Source organism: Medicago sativa, chromosome 4 (assembly GCF_051527215.1).
Source record: "Medicago sativa cultivar Bolivia chromosome 4, Bolivia_mono, whole genome shotgun sequence".
In the NCBI taxonomy this organism is placed as follows: Eukaryota; Viridiplantae; Streptophyta; class Magnoliopsida; order Fabales; family Fabaceae; genus Medicago; species Medicago sativa.
Window position 1 is genome coordinate 80,201,609 of NC_140752.1, and position 21,932 is coordinate 80,223,540.

Genomic DNA, 21,932 nt, shown 5'->3' on the forward strand with positions numbered 1-21,932 from the left:
GACAGAGATTAGCTAGGGCTCTCATTTCAGTGGAATAAGGATAGTGTCGTGGTTGTGGCAGTCAAAGCAGAGAAAATATGGGTTGGGTTTTGAGTGTTTAGAGAAGATGAGAGGATTTTTTTTTTTTTTTGCAAGTAGCTTTTTATCCCAAAGAACGGTGACATGCTACAGCAGGTTATTTGATGAGGTTCATCCATGGTCCTTTAATTTAGGGGTCCATATTAGGGGCTCCCTATAATTTATAGTTTTTGTCAGACTTTACTTACCTCTCGGTCGAACTCCAAATGACTATGACACTTTACCCTGAGAACCGGTGAGTTATAACACACAAAAAAAAAAGGATATAAGAGTGTTAGAGACATAAGATTTTTCTCACAAGAGAATATAATATATTAAAGACTAAATTTATATTTTTATCCCCTGTTTTTATTTTAGAGGTTTTAATTTGCTCTTTATTTTTTGGTTTTAAAAGAGTCTTTTATTTTGTAAAGCTACTTCATTAAGGTTCACTCTATTTAAAATGTGTTGTGGAGATGACCGTATCGATATATTTTACAAAATCTGAAATCATTTAAAATAATATAAAGTATAAAAATAATGATATTGATTGTCAATTAATATAGTAACATGGTAAACATTTTAATTAGATTAAGAGCATTGCTATTTATCTAGAATTTATCAAGAAAAGGTCTCAACCAATTAAATTTGTTATTTGGCAGAAATCAAGGGAGGTAATGGTATGTAATTAAGGAAAGGTGTTAGCAAATACACTGTCTTGAAATTTTCTTGATAAATCTTGTCACTGTATCTACCATTTCCCTTAGATTAATTGGGAGGACCATGTCCTAATATATATTTTATGAAATATTTTAATATAGTTTAATTGTGTAGTATAAAAAAATTAAAAATGTTGGGGGGACCATGGCCTCTATAGGCCACCCATGTCCCTCCGCCACCGAAGTAGATGTAAATTGGAGTTTTTTTTTTTTTTTGAGGTAAATATTTTGTTAAATTAACTACTAAAAAGTCATTAATTAACCTAATCTAGTTGTACCAAATCAATTACAGCAACAATCAAGTTTTATTCCATTAAATGGAGTGGATTACATGGATTAAACTACGACATAGTATTAAATGATAAATCATATTTGGATTCAACGCATTAACCTTTAAATCTTTTCTAATAATTTCTCTTATAATTCTCCTAATGCTTCCTTTATCAATTCAATTCCGGTATAACATAATATTTTTTCTCTTGACGCAAGTACGGTATACATAATTTCTCCTAAACTTGACTCATACGTTTCATTCATGAAGTACGTACTTCATCCGTTTTTGACAGTTACGTACTTCATTCATTTGAACTCATTTTCACAGCTATTTTTGACCCGTTTTGGAGCTGTTCTTTTATAAGGCTGTTCACATTGTTCAAAAAAAAAAAAAAGGCTGTTCACATGTGTAAGATTTAAGTCATAATGAGCTAAGCATCAATAAGATACACATCCCAATCTATTTTTCATTCATAACATTAATCATAAATCAACCTCATTGATCATTTTATCTTGGGCTGCAATCGGAAATCACCAGATAGGAAGCCAACTAAGTCAACAATTATGGCTGATGACAAAATTGACACCGTCCTCCACTGAAGCATATAGATATAGGCACACTGAGTCAGAAACTTTATGAGCTAATGTATCAAAAAGCAAAATTTAGATCAACTAGTGTGCCAATGAGTTTACTCTAAAGACAATTTGATGTATTTTATAAAAGAAAAAAGAAAAAAAACTTGATGTTACTTCACATATAGGTTCAAAGAAAATATTATTTCTTTGTGTTGATCTTTTATTTATTAATTTATTAAACATTGGTCGAATAATATCTTGACGGATCTTAAAATATCCAATTTGTGATCGATGGATATTGTACAACACATGATGAGTGTGCTTAAATAGTGTAGTCTATGTGTGAATGAATTCGTAATGGGTGAAACCATTCAACTGTTGTATGGTTTTATACCTTATGGCTATTCTTGAAAAACTTGGTAGAGCCATTGCAAGCCTACATGAATGGGCATGTAGTTCCCCTCGTCAATTTCTCTATAAACAGTAATGATAACACTACTAACTCAACGAACTTGTGAGCCATTGTAACTTTACCATTACAAGAAAACTGTGTTTTAGTGTCGGTCAAAAGCCCACTCTAACAGGGGTAAAATGGACACTAATAGAGATATAGCATCAGATTAGCGTCAGAGTTGGGCAGGCTAAAAAAGTTGAAGCTACTGGGAAGCGTCAAACTCCCTGGCATCCGTGGCTAATATAGAGTCGGCCATGCCGAGTTTAGATTCCACTCTAATCGCATCCGACTCTAATTAGACGCTAGTAGCGTCAATATTGGGGGCTGATGCTCAAAATAGTGGCTAAATTACTATTTTCTTGTAGTATACATACATGAAAAGGTATCTTGTTCCCCTTAATTGTTCTTGGAACATACTAATGATAACACTAATGTCTCAACAATCCTGTGAGAGAAGCTTGACGTCACTTTGAGCCTACCCTATATTTGCTTGAGAAAAAAATGGGTGGAAGATCCTATTCATTAATCGTTCAATAAAGACATTCAAAAGTATCAAATCAACCTTAACATGACTTCAAGACATAAGTTTTACCGCCTGTCTTAAATTTATGCAACTAGATCCATGTTTAATTGATCATGACATAATTTTCTATGATTATTATTTATGTTGTTGTAAAGATGTGCATTATTATATTCTAGAGAAATGATATACAGTATGTACAAACATTTTTTCACAACTTTTGTGACAACTTTCTCTCTCATACTTACATTATGTTTTTATTTTTCTCACTGTTGTTTTGATTTTTGTATCAATACCTCATTTTCTTTGTAAATTTATGGTTTGTCCCAAATATTATCATACAAATGGATGTTTAAATAACACAACTTCATATTCTAAGTGTGACATGAGAATTGAGATAGCTTTATTTATTTTTTACATGAAATCAACTTTGATTTTTTTTTAGTTCCATTTGTTCGTATTAAATCAACTATGATTTAAAATTACCAACAAAAACAAACTAGTTTTTACACTATAAGAGAAAAAAAATCAATTTCAAACGGAAAATTTTGTCACTTGCTAGTTAAAAATCCCCCGTCCCAAATAGTTTTTTGGATGGAATTTACGATAAAAACTTAATCCGTTGCAAATTATTCGGGACATAAATACTTAATCCGTCGCACATTTGAAATGGATTTTGGGACGGAAAATAGTTAAATGTTCATATGTGATTAATTATTTCATTCTGTCCCAATTTTATGACGGACGTTGTGACATAAAGCATTTAATTCTTTTAGTTATGTTTTTGGACGGATTAAGGCAAAATAATCTGCCCCAACTATTCAATTGATCATTTTTAATCAAATCTCGTCCGACCTTTGTTTTGAAAAGAGAAATGTTAACGAGTGTTTCTGGAACACTCTTGAACCATATAAGTGATATGTATTTATGAAAATACGTGCATTCAATTCATTGAAATGACTTTTTAAAAAAAATCAAATATTTTGGAATGTGTCATAATAATTTGTATCAATGATTACAAAATAAGAATTGGTAATAATCTTAGTTGTTAATAAGTTCTCATTCAATTTATAAACAACATATTCATTTGTTAATACTAGGGTTAGATATAAATAGTATGCATTGTATCTCTAAATAATCCAATATATACAAGTTACACCAATACATACAAAAGTATAAAATTATACTAATAGTTGGGTACTTGGGTTCTACATTTCAAACTCATCTACATTGATCATCAACCAGACTGTTTCAATGAGTATAATCATCAATTAGAATGGTCATCTTCATCCAAATTCATTGCATCCTATATATCACCTTTATCTACCTCCAACAACTTAAGTCTTTCAATTGCTAAGTTTACATAAGCCACCAAAGCTTGTCATTCACTTCCAATTGCAACCCTTGAAATTTTCCAAACGACAAACAAAATGAGGGATCATATTCACAAGTGTGGATAAACAAAAGTTGATGTTTGAACTTTATATATAGCTTTATTACGTGACAATATTTATCTTTAGGCACTATTTAACTTTAATCAAAATGCATACTAAATTAATAGTTCAATAAAGACATTCTAGAGCATCAAATCAATTTTAAGATGACTTCAAGAAATAAATTTTCTCACCCCTTTACTGTCAAATCAAATCAACTTTGTTTTTTTGTAGTTTCTTTTTTTTTTTTTTACTAAATCAATTTTAATTTAAATTTACCAAAAAAACTAGATTTTTACTAAAAGAAAAACTACTATATATGTCACTCTCAATCTCAACTATGAAATTATACACATTAATTAATTACCTATACATATACATACGATCGGTGTTTGAGTGTAAGATTCATGTTTATCATTTGAGACTCGATTTATTATGATCTTATTCCTATCCTAATTGACACTGTAACTTGATTTAACCCTCAATTGCGTGCACGAAAGTAAGAAAAAACAAATTGCATGCTGCCGAAAGTTAATCATAACTCATTTCATATTCATGTTGCCATCATAAATATTTAGTGACATTCCGAAAGATAAAAAAACAAGAACAGTTAGATAATAACATGAAATGTACCAAAAAAAAAGAAGATAATAGCATGAATGCTGATCCTATTTTTGCTTTAGTAACAATGATATTAAGTGCTTCTTACTTTTTAGATATACACTTTTTTTTAGATATATATACTATGTTCTTTTATTCCACATGACGTGAAGAATATGCAAGTATGATCTCATCAACTCCGCTGCTTATTAAGAAAAATTTGAGTCAGGATTAAGAGAAATTCTTAATTATTTATTTAGAATTATCATTCATGACTAAAATAAAATAATATACCGTTTTAATTTGGATTTTTTTTTTGACAAATTGAGTTCAGTAAGTTGCTTCCTATACTATAGAAACAATCCAATTCATAATCTTATAGTTTTTGACTTTTTGTTTGTATACAAACAAAAGTTCCTTACATGATCAAAACACCAAACAAAAACCAACAAGCTGAAAAACTAAATGACAAACCAGATACACAGAAAAGGATTACACTACAAAAGCTGAAAATCAAAAGTTAAATTTAAAATTCTCGCTTTCAACCACAAAAAAAATAAAATAAAGTGTGACTTTGTTGAACAAGTGAAGAGTTGATTTGTGTTTATGCTGAAAAATACGATTATTTTTTCATTTTAAAGAATTCAAACACAAACTATTCAAATCATTTTAATAATTTCTCTAAAAAAAAACATTTTAATAAAGACTGAATAGTTCTAAAAATGTCACCTAAATTATCAAACTGCATATAATAGGGTTCAGCCAATATTAAGGAAAAATAGGAAAAAATTCAATATTAGTGCGGGTCAGCCAATGCTAAACTCGACGCTAATTCATTTTTTTCCTTATAAATCTATACCGAACATTTCATTAAAAAAATGTAAAAAAAAAAAACATTTCATTAAAAAAAAATCAATATTTAGATTTTTGTTACTAAACTAAATGAATAAAAAGAATACAAATTCAAAATTGCTAAAAATAAAAGAATGAATAAGTAAACAAACTTACAACATCTAAATTAATAACATAAAACTAGAAAACACCAATAAATAATGTAACAAAATAAAAGTGACCAGAATACCAAAAGCAATTAATCTACGGTTGACAAGGCCTAGTCATTGATTAAAGGCAAAATTACACAATTAGTCTCTTAACTTAATTTTAAGTAACACTTTCCTCCTTTATCTTTTTTTTTGTCACGATTTAGTCCTTTATGTTACAAAATAACAACATAGTTATCCTTTTTTATGAAAAAAATAATCAAAAACTCCAAAAAAAAAATCATCAAACTCATAGACAAACGCAAATCTTCATCATACAAGCCTAGAAAATCAAATTTCATTGAAAAAATCTCATAAAAAATGATAAGATATTGTCATTTTATAACATAAAGGACTAAATCGTGACAAAAAATAGATAAAGGACGAAAGTGTTACCTAAAATTAAGTTAAGAGACTAATTGTGTAATTTTGCCTTGAATAAATATACAGTTCTTCGAGTTTGATATGTCAATCTAAACCAAACAAACATCACATGATGACCGAAAACCAAACGACGTCGCACCAAGATGACGAACAAAATAACGTTACACTCCGACGATTTAAAGTGTGTTTGTTTCGGCTTTAAGAAAAAATAGTTTTTGTATTAAAATGAATTAGAGATTTATTTTAAAGATTTTATAAAAAATATCTAAAACTATTTATGTTGTTTACTATCTATAAAATCACCTTTTTTATAAAATAAAAATTAAAATAACTTTTTAATTAGTCCATCTGTCACCTTCTTATTTTTGAAAAAAACAAATAATAGATTTTGGGAAAAACTAATCCTAATAGAGTTAAAAAAGATTTTTTTTAGAAAACAAACACTATTAAAATAAAAACTTATTTTTTGATAAAAAAAAAATAGATTTTTTAGTTTTAAAAGACCTAAAACAAACACACCTTTACTTAGCCGGCGCTAATTTTTCAGCAGTGTTTTTTTACGCAATTTTCCAATATTGTTAATGACTGAAAATCTGAAATTCCATATTATTTTGGTTTTTGAAATAAACGTGGGGGGATATATGGAAAATAATTGTGGGGGTATATGGACTAGGTGAGGGAGTAATGTATTATAAGTAAAAATCTCATAATGCATTCATAATTTCATGAAAATTTCTCTAATTACATATCACTTGATCAGGCCTTACTACTAAAATAAATGAAAATTGCTCTTTTAGATCGATTTCTGTTCTTCTCCCTGCACTTTTCATTCGCACCAAGTTGAAAAGACAATGATACCTCTGCGTGAGTTAAGTCACGCACCACTGTCCCGTGCGCGAGTTAACTCACGCACGTTGGCCGGTGGTCAGAGCTGAAGAACAAACGTTTTTTGGTCTTTGGTCAGTTTTTCAACATTCAATCTACACGTTTTTTTACCAATTTTACACGTTTTTTTACCACATTAATGGTATTTATAACCTATACTACCATTCCCACCTATAAATACCCCTCCATACTTCCTTATTTCCTCACATCATATCACTTTCCTTCCCTCCTCACTCTCTCCCTCTATTTATCTCTCTCTTTTTTTCAATAGTCTCTTTGGGGGCAAAAATGATCAGACTTCTTCGGGGCAAAATAGTGAGTAGCCGACTTGGAGAAGTGATCAACCCTAGGGATAAGTTTAAATTTGCTTTTTTTTACCCCAGAAACTTTTTACCGTGGGTAAAAAGAATCTTCTTAGGGTATAAAAAAAAACCAGATTTAAATTTAGCCCAAGGGTTGATGATGTATTTTCTCGAAGAAGTCTACTCACTATTTTACCCAAGAAGGCTGGTCACTTTTTACCCCAAGAGGGTAAAAAGAAAATAAGTAGATTTAGTGAATTCGAATAAATTATTGTATCAATTATTGTATGAATTCTATTAATAAAATGAGATGTTATACCTCAATTTTGTTCATTCCTTTTTATTTATATTTGCTTTTATTTTCTAATTTTGTATTTAATGAATAAATATTAATTTAGTTCATTTCTTTTTATTTATATTTGTATTTATTTTATGAATAAATTCGAATCAATATTTATTTTAAGTTCATAAATAAATTAGAATAATGTAAATACGTAAATAAATTAATTTTAATAAGGTAAATAAATTAGAATAAAGTGAACAAATAATTTAAAAAATAAATAAATTAGAATAAAGTGAACAAATAAATTAGAAAATAAATAAATTAGAATAAAGTGAAAAAATAAATTAGAATAAAGTAAATAAAATAAATTAGAATAAAGTAAATAAAATAATTTGAATATAGTAAATAAATTAAAAAAAAAGTGAGTTAAGTCACGCAACGTAACTTAACTTGCGCACATTTTTACATTTGCGTTAGTTAACTAACGCAGGGGTATTTTGGGTATTTCAGCTGGGCGCGAGCGAAACTTGCTGGGAGAAGAGCAGAAATCTTTTAGATCCACCACATCGCTGATAGGCCCCCAAAATTCCAGAAGTGTCCTTGTACAAAACTATTGAAAGTTACGTTTCAAAACTTACGAAAACAACTTATGCAATGTTCATAAGCTCTTCTTAGTTTATTTCCATTAACTTGCAGGATTGCTTATGAAAACAACTTATAGCTTATATGAAAATAGATTAACTTTATCTTATCTTTTGTTATAAAAATAGCTTATAACAAACACTTATATATGATAAGAATTTATGCTATAAACCAGAAATTAAATTGTTTATCCAAACGTAACTATATATGAAGGACTTGTGTTTTAGCTTATTTTTTATTGCTTATTACTATTTTCGTTGTTACTAATTAACCACATTCCAAATATCAGAACTACGTGGTAAAAGACCATGGAAATGTGCTTCAACGCGGGTTAGTATCCACACTATCCTCAATCTCTAACGTTAGTATGTGTACGTTTGTGCCATGCTTAGTACCTATAACTTTGTGAAGTAGAAGACACGCATGAGAAATATTCTTTCAAAACTTTGGAAAATAATCATTTAAGCTATGTTCTATAAATGTTGTCGTAGGCGTCGAATTAAATAATCACACAAGACAATATTACTAAGCACAGTATCATCACAGGTAAGAAGTAGTAATATCTGTTTAAATACCATTTTTATTGTTCAAAAATATTTATGTATGAGCAATAAATAAATATAAAGTCTAACTGTGAGATTTTATTTTTTCATGCAAGCCTTAATTAATATTTTGAGAATCAAAGTATACAAAACAATGGAAGCGTTGGGAGTAATTTGGGAAGTTGTGAAAAGTTTGTTCAGGTGCGCAAATGCACAAGCTGTTTATGTTTATAAGCTGCAAGAGAATCTGGAATCACTGAACAAAAAATGGAGTGATCTTCAAAACAAGGAAAATGATGTGCTAACAGAAATTGATAGAGATGAGAGCACGGGATTGAAGAAAAGAACAAATGAAGGGATTGGTTGGCTTCAGGAATTTCAAAAACTTCAAGAGGTATCTTTCTAATTTCTTAATATCTTTTCATTATTTGCATTTTCATATTGAATTTCATTTCTATAAACTGAAGTGCTTACATTGAAACTATATTGCATGTATGAATGACAAATTTAAAAGAATGGATATAGATGATATTGTGACACAATTATGTGCTCTTTAATGCTGGATCCAATGAATTTTTTTTATATCAATGAGTGTGGTCAACCTTTGTAGAATACATAACTGAACCAAATGATTTTGGAATGTCGATATTATTGGAGATTAACATGTCTAATGTTGCATACTACCTCTGTCCGTAATTATAATGGATATAGATGCTATTGTGACACAATTATGTGCTCTTTAATGTTGGATCCAATGAATTTTTTTTTATATCAATGAGTGTGGTCAACCTTTGTAGAACACATAACTGAACCAAATGATTTTGGAATGTCGATATTATTGGAGATTAACATGTCTAATGTTGCATACTACCTTTGTTCGTAATTATAAGATAATTTTAAAAATATTTTTTTATCCTTTTTTATAAGATCCTTTTTCTGTTTCCAAATACTTTATAATATTTTTTTAAAAGGTCCTTTTTAGTGTATTTTTTTTGTTACCCTTTTTAGTATATTTAGTTACTACAAACCTTTTGAATGATATCATATATCTATCAGAAAATAATTCATTTTTTGAGGGAGATAATAATTCATTTAACTACTTTTGTCAAAAAATAAATAAATTCATTTAACTACTAATTCAAACCTAATAATTCATTTAAGTACTAATTTTAAGATGAACAATACTATAACTATTTACCCCTTAAAAAAATACTAGAACCGTTTTCTATAAGATAATAATTGAATGATGTCAAATATTGAAGTTGTTGACATAGCATATTACAAATCTACGTTATTGTCGTGAGCTTATCTCACTTAGTAAGGAATAATGCATAATGTATGTAGGAGCCGAGGTTCAAATCCTGAAAATCTCACTTTAATATTTGAGGTATTTCACTTTAAGGTATTTATGGTATTCCTCACCATAAATTTTAGTTTATTTTTTCCCTTGACCGTGCAGTTATAAGGAGAATGTGCTTTCCATTATATAATAACTATTTAAAAATTACAAACTTTAATTGAAATATTATTATTAATTTTAAAAAGTCGTGCATCAAAATATAATTTAGACCTGAAAATATTTTTGTCGTCCAATGTGGATTTTTTGAAAAATAATTAGGCTTAAATATGTTATTCGTTATTATAAATATTTTAATTTTTTTTTAATTCCTCTAAAATCTTTCTCAGACTTTTAATTCACAAAAGTTTTCATTACAACTTTTGATCACGGCTTTTAAGTCAACTCTTATGTACTCCGTTCATTATATACTCTCTCCGTTTTAAAATATAAGCAAAATTCACTTTTTAGGTTCATTCATTTAATGATGTATGTGGTTCATAATATGGACCACATACATCATTAAATGAATGAACCTAAAAAGTGAATTTTGATTATATTTTGAAACGGAGGGAGTACATTTGATCTCCGTTCATTGAAATAAGTACTCCCTCCGGTCCTTTTTATAGGAGAATACTTGGTCAACAAAAGTTAATGTACTTGGTTCAAAATTCAGTCCAAATACATCAACTTTTGTTGACCCAACTTTCATTTATAAATATAATCGCAGAGAGTATCATTTTAAATTATATATATTTTTTCACAATCATGGTTATTTTTTTAACATTTTAACAAAACATAAATTAAATTTAAATTTTCATGTTTTTGACCTTTCAAAGTTCATATTTAATTCATGTTTCTTAAAAAAAAAACTCTTAACTTTTTTTAAGTAAGATTCTTATAATATTCTAAATATTTTTAAAAATATGTGAAGGTTAGACATGACCTTACTTAAAAAACAGTGACAAAAAATGTGAACACAAATCTTTTTGGGACCAAAATTTGAAGAAATATTCTAGAGACTAAAACAAAAAATTCGAATATTTACATGGAGAGACAAAAAAAAAACATATTTAATACAAAAAAATATAATTCTTTATAAATGTCCTACATAAAATGTCATTGGTCTATGACTCTGTTTCTAACAGAAAATGATGAAGGTTAATCAGTATCGTCAAGAATTTCAAAATAACCGATGTCTGAATGGTTACTGCCCAAAGAACTTTGTGTCAAGCTACAAGTTGGGAAAGGAAATTGTTGAGAGACTCAATGAGGTGAATGCATTGCTTTCTAAAGCTGATAAGACGCAGTTTACTATTGAGCAACCACCTAAACCTGTTGATGAGATGCCTTCTGAGGAGACTATAGGCTTGGACTTGATGGTCAACAAAGTATGGAATAGTCTTGAAGATGATAATGTGGGAATGATTGGTTTATATGGAATGGGTGGGGTCGGAAAAACTACACTTATGAAGAGAATTCACAATGAGTTAGGAAAGATGGAGCATAGTTTTTGTTGGAACATGTGTGGAAATTGAGTTAAAAAGACTAAACATAAATTCCCATGTTGGGTAGAACTAGTGTTGTGTGAATTGAAAAAAGTGGAAGTCCCACATCGGATGGAACACACACATTAGTAGTGTTTATATAGTGGGGGTGTACCTCTAATTAATGGGGGGTACATAAGCACTAGAGAAAAAATATATATTGATATATATTTTATTATTTGGAAATGATAAATTAAATAATTAATTTAATCATTATTAGAAAGTGCTTTCTTAGTCCCCAAGTTTTGCTAAAATATTTTGGTACATAATATGATATATTTTTGTACTAAATTTAATATATTTTAGTACTCAATTAAGATATTTTTGTACTAGATCTAATATGTGAATTACTTAATCGCAAAGTAATATGTTACTTGTTCCCAAAGTTTCTCATATTACTTGTTCCCAAAGTTTCTCACTTATTAGTTGTGAATTTTCTCTATAAATAGAGAGCTCAAACAGTGCATTCCACACACCGAAAAGAATTTCATTGAGTTGTCGGGAATTCTTTTCTTCTCTTCTCCCTCCGACTTGTGTTAACAAGTTTCTTCTGCTTCTACTCCTTTCTGTCCCTTTCGGTTTCAAATAGAGCGGTTACGTACCGTATCGAGTGGCTTCGATCAATCGATTGAACCATATTTTAAGAGTGTTCTTAAGACCATAGTCCCTTTTTCGGTTTAATGTCCCTTCGGAATTAAGAGTGGTCTTAAGTTCATAGTCCCTTTCGATAATATAAGTCCCTTCGGAATAAAGAGTACTATTAAGATCATAGTCCCTTTCGTAATAATAATGTCCCGTCGGAATTATGAATGATCTTAACAGTATATAAATTATTTAAATATTTTTCTATTTGAGGAGAAATGGTGGTAACACCATATTTGAGTGGTCGTAGTACCATATTGATAGTTTGGAGAACTTAAAGGTTAGAATGGTGGAAACACCATATTTGAGTGGTCTTAGCACCATATAGAATGGTAATAATACCATATTAAAGTGGTTTCAGTATTAATGAGTGGTCTTAGTACCATATTTAAAGGTGTAATTCTCGAACGGTTTTCTACGGTGCAGTAGTTAACCGCACAGTTGTAGCTGGGCTTGTTTTATCCTGGAGGCGGCGTGGTTGATTGTCTACCTTGCACAATTTTGGGTAGTGCCACGAAACGTCTTAAAGAGAGCGACCTGGTCGTGACTCAACCTAGTAACAACTTCGGTAGATAATAGAATTTGGAAATCCAAATACAACAGTTTGGAAATCCAAAAACAACAATTTTAAGACGTTTCGATATGCTATGTCTACCGAAGAAGTTACTTATTGAGGTTCAATTGTCCCTAAATACACTAAGGATAAATCAAGCTATAAAAATACATCTTTCGACTGAAACGAAGAAGTGTTTGTTGTTATGACAACAACACTAAGAAATTCACATCTGTGACTTGGAATTTGTTTGAAATTTATTTTCAAATTCATAATCGAATTGTGAATAAGTAACTTTAATTGTTTGTAGAATAGAACCTATGTTGCATCGTATACTTGACAAACAAATACAAATAACAAACTAGTGGAAGCAAGCGGTGGTCAAGTATTGGAATAAATTTGTACAGTACGATGGCAAATGTAAAAGATGCAGAGGTTCTAATTAAAGTTGAGCATGAGCTTACCATATAAGAAGGATGTTGTGTTTTTTTTTTTTCATTAGACCAACATTCTGTTCGAGTACATGGACTAAGATTTATTTGGTAAATTAAAGCACATGTACATCTTTAAGAAATTGAGATCGAGTACCACTTTTTGGACATATTTGAACTCGACTGCTCAATTATTTTAGGATGTTAATCCTATAAGAACAGGTCTAGTGACTTGTACTCTATGCATTCTTATGAGAAATGAGAAAAGACTGCACTTTGATGACATGATCAAAATTAAATTCTGCTTCTATTTTATTAGTTGTGTGATTTTAATATTTGACATGTGAACAAGCTTTTAATTTTAAATTTGAGTAACTTGGATTTAATTCCAACGTTATAATTAGACAATTTTATTTATTGCAGTCAAGATATATGAACCAAAAGTTCATATAAATCAGAATTTAGAGAATATGAATCTCTAAACATAATAAATTATGATATGTGTGAATTTGATGACACATAAACTAGAAATGATAAAAATAATATTTTATCATATTTATTGATGACTGCAAATTTTGAAAAATAAAATTTATATGCTTGATATGTTCAATTTCTTTAACGAAAATTGAAATTTATAGAGTACCCAAGTCTAAGAACAAAAATTCTAATTAAGAAATTTTTGAAGAAAAGACAATCCAACTTGTTTTATTTTTGAACTTGGGATTGTCCGGACTATATTTGGCTTCAGGACCCCAAGAGAGTTAAACTCACTAGTAGAGCCTATGAATATGTATTCATTAGGTATGTTATAAATAACGAAGCATATAGGTTTTAGGACCTAAATGTTAAAGTGATCATAGAATTAAAAGATGCTGATTTCTATGAAGTAAGTACCCCTGTAAATTAAAGAATAGTGGGGGCACTTGTGGGGGTAAACTAAATTCCATTTTTAAAAAATTAAGAACTAGTGGGGGCACTATATCTAATCACATTCATGTAATTAGAAATAGTTATGAAAACATCATATGAGATGTTATAGAACCTCAAGGAGGTAAGAAAGCTAAAATTGCTAAAGAGTATGAACTTGGTTTATACATTGGAAGAAGATTCATTAAGCCTTAAAGAAGTTATATCCTCATTGGATGCTGAATTATGGCAAAAAGCAATAAACGATGAAATGAATTTTCTAGAGTCTAACAAAACATGACACTTGGTTGACTTGTCTCATAGTTGCAAAATCAATCGGTTGTATTTGGACTTTGGAAAAAGGAACTAAAACCTGATGGAATGGTTGATGAATACAAGGCTTTCCTTGTAGTCAAAGGTTTTAGACAGAGAAAAATATAGACTTCTTCGACATTCATTCACCAATCACGAAAATCATATCCATAAGAGTACTAGTCCCTTTAGCCGCCGTTCATAACTCGATAGTACTCCAAATGGATGTGAATGTTGCCTTTTTTTTATGGTGAACTAGAAGAAGAAATCTATATGAAACAACCTGAAAGTTTTGCGATTCATGGACAAGAAAACAAAGTCTGTAAGTTAGATAACTCTTTGTATGGTCTAAAATAAACTCCTGAGGAATGACATGAAAATTTTGACATTTTAATGTTATCGAATGAGTATAAAGTGAATGAAAGTGACAAATAATATTTGCACGATCATATGTCTCTATGAAGACGACTTGCTCATATTTGATTTAAAGATTCATGTTATGGATTATGTGAAATCATTGTTTATCAATAACATTGATAAGAAAGACCAAGACAAAGTTGAAGTAATTCTTGGTTTCAAGATTACTAGATCAGAAAAGAGAATTTTTTTGATAAATCTCACAAAGTTGAGAAGTTCTTAAGGAAATATTATTATTTCCCCGTAAACTTGCAATCATATATTATGATCCAAGTGTAAGAACACTTGAGATGGAGTTAGAAAAACAGAATATGTGAGCATCATTGACAGTACTTAGGTATGTCACTGAATGTATTAGACCCGACATTGTCGATGTCGTAAAACTCTTGTGCAAGTTTACTAGTAGACGGATGAGAAGCATTGTCATGCTATAGAAAAAGTCATAAGGTGCCTTAAGAAGACTATGACTCTAGGATTACTTCACTAGGAGTAACCTATTGTACTTAAATGGTACAAGATATAAAATAGAACATCTTTCAGATGAATATTTAGCGACTAGTGTTTGCACATTGAGCATCACTAGAGGAGTTATTTGTTGAAACAAATGATATTGACTCAGTCCACTATGGAATGAATCTGAGATGAGAACACTAGAGAAAACTAGTGAAGAAGCAAGTTGATAAGATACTTGCTAGTTGAAATCCCTTAGTGGATAAAACCGGTTCCAGAAGTGTTAATTTATTGTGATAGTCTGCAGCTATTACAAAATTGAGAATCGTTACCACAATGGTAAGAGGCGATTATTAAGGCACGAACACATAGAGAAATAGAGAGCTAGCTACTCTCAAAAGGAACGGTTAAAGTAGATCATGTACGTACTGATAAAGAATTAGTTAATCCTTTGACGAAAGGAATTACTAAAACGAAAGTCCTAAACACATCCAATAGGATGGGACTAATGCCCAAAGGTCACAAGTGATGGTAACCCGACCTACATGACTGGAGATCCCAAGAAATAGGTTCAATGGGTAATAACAAGTCACAAGTGATAGAACATGCTATGTTAAAGGTAAGAAAGCATGATTCCTGCAGCGATAGAAGGATGAGATAATAGAAACTCTTAATGAGATCTATACTCTATTTGGAGTAGAGTACATAGCTACAGGAGTACTCTTGATAGACTCACCTATACGAATGTGGAACTAAGGGCCGGTTCCTATGGGATTCGGGGCAGAATACCTAGAGCGTTCGTTAAACCGGGATACACGTGCAAGGCCATAAACGCACGGGCTTTTAGAATACACCTTATGAAAAGGTTTGTGTGTGGGTTCTATGTCTGAGATAGAGTTCAATGCTGTAAGCAACTCTTGTTAATCAGAATTTTACTCGCTATGCAAAGGTTCAAGTTGTAAGCGACACCTTTGTTTACTAGCAAATCTTATGGAGACGTTTTTGACGTTATTTCTGAAACCATTTTTTAAATTCAAGTGGGGGATTGTTGGAACATGTGTGGAAATTGAGTTAAAAAGACTAAACACAAATTCCCATGTTGGGTAGAACTAGTGTTGTGTGAATTGAAAAAAGTGGAAGTCCCACATCGGATGGAACACACACATTAGTAGTGTTTATATAGTGGGGGTGTACCTCTAATTAATGGGGGGTACATAAGCACTAGAGAAAAAATATATATTGATATATATTTTATTATTTGGAAATGATAAATTAAATAATTAATTTAATCATTATTAGAAAGTGCTTTCTTAGTCCCCAAGTTTTGCTAAAATATTTTGGTACATAATATGATATATTTTTGTACTAAATTTAATATATTTTAGTACTCAATTAAGATATTTTTGTACTAGATCTAATATGTGAATTACTTAATCGCAAAGTAATATGTTACTTGTTCCCAAAGTTTCTCATATTACTTGTTCCCAAAGTTTCTCACTTATTAGTTGTGAATTTTCTCTATAAATAGAGAGCTCACACAGTGCATTCCACACACCGAAAAGAATTTCATTGAGTTGTCGGGAATTCTTTTCTTCTCTTCTCCCTCCGACTTGTGTTAACAAGTTTCTTCTGCTTCTACTCCTTTCTGTCCCTTTCGGTTTCAAATAGAGCGGTTACGTACCTTATCGAGTGGCTTCGATCAATCGATTGAACCATATTTTAAGAGTGTTCTTAAGACCATAGTCCCTTTTTCGGTTTAATGTCCCTTCGGAATTAAGAGTGATCTTAAGTTCATAGTCCCTTTCGATAATATAAGTCCCTTCGGAATAAAGAGTACTATTAAGATCATAGTCCCTTTCGTAATAATAATGTCCCGTCGGAATTATGAATGATCTTAACAGTATATAAATTATTTAAATATTTTTCTATTTGAGGAGAAATGGTGGTAACACCATATTTGAGTGGTCGTAGTACCATATTGATAGTTTGGAGAACTTAAAGGTTAGAATGGTGGAAACACCATATTTGAGAGGTCTTAGCACCATATAGAATGGTAATAATACCATATTAAAGTGGTTTCAGTATTAATGAGTGGTCTTAGTACCATATTTAAAGGTGTAATTCTCGAACGGTTTTCTACGGTGCAGTAGTTAACTGCATAGTTGTAGCTGGGCTTGTTTTATCCTGGAGGCGGCGTGGTTGATAGTCTACCTTGCATAATTTTGGGTAGTGCCACGAAACGTCTTAAAGAGAGCGACCTGGTCGTGACTCAACCTAGTAACAACTTCGGTAGATAATAGAATTTGGAAATCCAAATACAACAGTTTGGAAATCCAAAAACAACAGTTTTGATTTAGTGTTGTGGGCAGTGGTTTCTAAAGATTTTGATATAAACAAAATCATGACTGACATCAGCAATAGGTTAGGGATTGATGAGAGTCTTTGGAAAAGAAGTAGTCGAGAGCAAAGAGTAGCGAAGATTTATGAACGGTTGAAAGGAAAGAAGTTTGTGTTGATGTTAGATGATTTATGGGGAAAGCTAGAACTACAGGCGATAGGAGTTCCGGTCCCTAAAGAAAGCAACAACAAATCAAAAATTGTGTTCACAACACGGCTTGAGGATGTGTGTGCTAAAATGAAAGTGGAAACAAAACTGGAAGTGAAATGTTTATATGATAAAGAAGCATTTGAATTGTTTTGTAACAACGTAGGTGATGAGACATTAAAATGTCACAGAGAGATCCCAAAGCTAGCGCATGAAATGGCTAAAGAATGATGAGGATTGCCGCTAGCATTAATCACTGTGGGAAGTGCCATGGCTGGGGTGGAAAGTTATGATGCTTGGATGGATGCGAGAAATAATTTGAGGAGTTCTCCTTCTAAAGCCTCGGATTTTGTAAAAGTTTTTCGAATCCTCAAGTTTAGCTATGACAAGCTTCCAGATAAGGCGCATAAAAGTTGCTTCTTGTACTGTGCACTATACCCTGAAGATTCAAAATTAGATGCTGATGAACTTATTGATCGATGGATCGGTGAGGGATTTCTCGATAAAGATGGTAAAAGTATATATGATATGTACAACCAAGGGATATATATTATTAAAAAATTATTACTTTCATGTCTATTAGAGGAGCATGATGATGTGATTAAGATGCATGATGTGATTAGAGATATGGCACTATGGTTAGGTCGAGATGAAGATGAAAACAAAGACAAAATTGTAGTTCAAGGGGAAGCAATTTCCATGTCGGAAATGGATTCAAAAAGATTAAATGTTGTAGAGAGGATTTCAATAATAACCACTGATTGGGATTCAGAAGAAGGCTGGAAGGTACCAACTTGTCCAAATCTCATCACCCTTTGTTTAAATTTAAAAATGGATTCAGTACTGATGGATTCTAATGCTCCTGCTTTATCATTGAATTTCCAATCCATAAAAAAGCTGAGAGTGTTGGATTTATCAAGGAATGGTTTTATTAATCTGTCCTCAGAAATAGGCGAGTTAATCAACTTGGAATTCCTTAACCTCTCAGGATCAGTAGTAGTCGAGTTGCCTATTGCATTTAAGAAGCTGAAAAACTTGAGGGTATTTCTTTTGGATGGTATTTACAATAGCGTTGTACATATTCTTTTGGAAGTGATAGAAAGTCTTGAACAATTAAAGGTGTTTAGATTTACTGGAGATCATTACAGAACTTCACAAGAAGAAGAGATATCATTTTCATTACTAGAGAAGCTGGAATCCTTAGCAAAACTGGAGGAACTGTGCATTGAATTAATTACCATCACTAGTGTGCAGAGATTATTTCACTCCACCAAATTACGAGATTGCACTAGATGGCTGGGGATTTATAAATTGGTAAAGGAGGGGCCAAAGTCACTTAAAATGTCTTCATTATTATCATCCATGTCAGAAATGAAGCATTTGGAAGGCATACATATTTTGAACATAGAAAGCCTCGTGGATGGTTCCTCGATTACTGACAAATGCCATCTTGGCATGCTTCGCCAAGTGCATCTATCTGATTGTCATCTAATAACTCATCTTGAGATCCTTTATGTTGATGGCTGTAATTCAATTGAAGAGGTGGTGAAAGAAGGTAAAGATAACGAACAAGCTGGATCTGACTCCAACAATGATATGATATTCGCAAATCTTAAATATATTCGCCTTCATAGCATGCCTAAGCTAGTGAGCATCCACAAGAGAGCTTTGGATTTTCCTTCCCTAAAACGTATTAAGGTAACTGATTGCCCCAATCTGAGGAAGCTTCCTTTGAATTCCAGCTTTGCTTCCAAGAATAACTTGATTGTAATCCTTGGAGAGACGGAGTGGTGGAACAATTTAGAGTGGGATGACACAGTTATTCCAACCTTACTACGTCCTAAATTTAGACAGTAATAACTATTAATCAACTTGGAATTTTTTAACCTCTCACTGAAGTGTAGAAGAAGTTGAAAAATCTGAATTTCTTTACTCTGAGTTTATCTCAATTGGGCTTCTGCTCCTATATATAAATTTCTGTAATTACAGTTTTAGCATAATTCTCTTTAATGATTTTATAAGCCTTTCTGATTCTGCGTAAGCAAATATGTTGTTGTTGTAGTTGGTTTGTTTTCCATCTGTTTGTGCACCATAAAATGTATAGAATGTATAATTCCATTCTCTTATTCTTCCTCTTAATAGTGTTTGAAAGCCTAGCTAGTTTTCAATGCACAAATTTTGGTTCCAATGCACGCTGAGGCTGAATTGGCGCTTGGAAACTTTTACAAAAAGCTGGTGGCAATGATATAAGCTGAGTATTCACTAGTTTATGCATTAAGAACGTAGCAGCTGCTGGCCGCAAATGAAACAGAATGAATGAGTTACAACAATGGAATGCCAAGGAATTAATGTTACGTACGGGTTCCTTAAAGGTGGAAATGTAGGAGTAATAGAATTTTCTTTCATTGTTGTCCCTAGAAAAAATTTCACTTCCTAAATTTTTTGATTAAAATAGTCCCCGTGAGAAAAAAAATTCGATCAAATTCGTCATTGTATACGTGGAAGTTGATTTATAACTCCACGTCATAGGCTAACGTTGCATGTTTAATGGTGAGAATTGACGGAATGACTAAATTGATTGAAGATTATAAAATTTATTTATGAATGTTATAACTATTTCAATTAATCTGAGAATAAAATTGATCGATTGATAAATATTAAAGGACGAACAAGTTTTTTTTTTATTTTTTAGAGGAAGGGGACGGACAGGCTTATTCACTCACATATTAATGTATTCATGTTTTAATTAGTTTCTTTCTTCATTCGTGTTTTCAATTTAAAGTCGACTAAAATATGGTATTCGAAAAATGGGTTCGTTTTATTCGTATTTATGTTGCATGAAAATGACCAAAGTCACACCACGGAATGAAACCATGATGTATATCTTCAAGAAAAGAATAATGGAACAAATGAAATCATTTCAGCTAACTAAATGCTTACCTAAATTTATGGTAATATACTCCATTCGTCGATAATGTGTTCAAATTTGAAAGTTGATAACTCACAACTATATTTGGATCAAAGTTGTTCATTTCACTATTCGTCCCAAAAAATTGTCGTAATAGATGCATCATTCGGTCACTATTATAAACAAAAATCAATATTTTAGATTCATTTATTAAGTGATGTATGTGGTCTATAATAAAGATCATATACATCATTAATTGAATGAATTTTAAATGTAAATTTTTTCTTATAATAGTGATCGGAGAGTGTAGACTTTATACGAATTAAAAAGAAGTTATAAAAGAAGAAATATAGTTGTAATCTTATTAAATCATCAGTTGATTCACATTGATTTAAATATAAACATCAAATTGTAAAAAAAAAAAAAAAAAATACAAACATCAAAGAAGACAAACGGTGGTATCTGCATGGCCTTGTGTGCTGCAGCACATGCTTCATCGTGTGATAATCAATGGAGTACACCAATTCACATGTTACAATGGAGAAAAGTGTTTATGATTTATCTCAGGTTAACAATATAGGGATTCAATATGATAACAGTAGCCTAACATAATATAGATTACAAACGAATATATAATAAAATCTAATAGGATTACAACAACTTGTGTTCAATAGCCTAAACTCAATACTTTATTATTTAACAACAACTTGTTTCTGCAATTGTGAGGAATTCTTCTGTTGCACACATTAGCTTTTGCCTAGAAAATTATTAAATTTTAATAATCTGTGCATGTAGTAATTAAACTATGTTCAATGTTTATTTTTTTTGGCAATGTTCAATGTTTACTTGTTGAATCAAAACTGTAGTGAATTCGAACTCAACTTTTACGATAAACTTAGATGTGTGAAGTAAAAGAAAGTAATAACAAATTTTAAAGTAACAACAAGAACAATAACAGACGTATATCTAGTAACTAAGTGTAAAACACAAACCACAAACAAGGTTGGTGCATCCAATTCGGCCCAATCATGACATATGTTTGGAGGAGAGAAATCTCTCCACTCTAATTATCATTTTAAAGGATAACATTTCTAAAATAATATTGTTCATTTTAATGGAGCCGAATCCATTATTATAACTATATGTAGTCGTACTCATGAATAATAATTAATTAT

The 21,932-nt window shown here is 30.9% G+C and overlaps 1 protein-coding gene across 1 annotated transcript; it reads left to right on the plus strand.

Moving 5' to 3' along the window:
• Positions 1-8,569: 8,569 nt before the first annotated feature.
• On the plus strand, positions 8,570-19,866 carry LOC146932432 (putative disease resistance protein At5g63020). The gene is given in 3 exon segments (XM_085704129.1): positions 8,570-9,104; positions 11,195-11,571; positions 17,651-19,866. Coding segments are annotated over 3 exon segments (2,718 nt in total). The 5' UTR covers positions 8,570-8,819; the 3' UTR covers positions 19,707-19,866.
• The last annotated feature ends 2,066 nt before the right edge of the window (positions 19,867-21,932 follow it).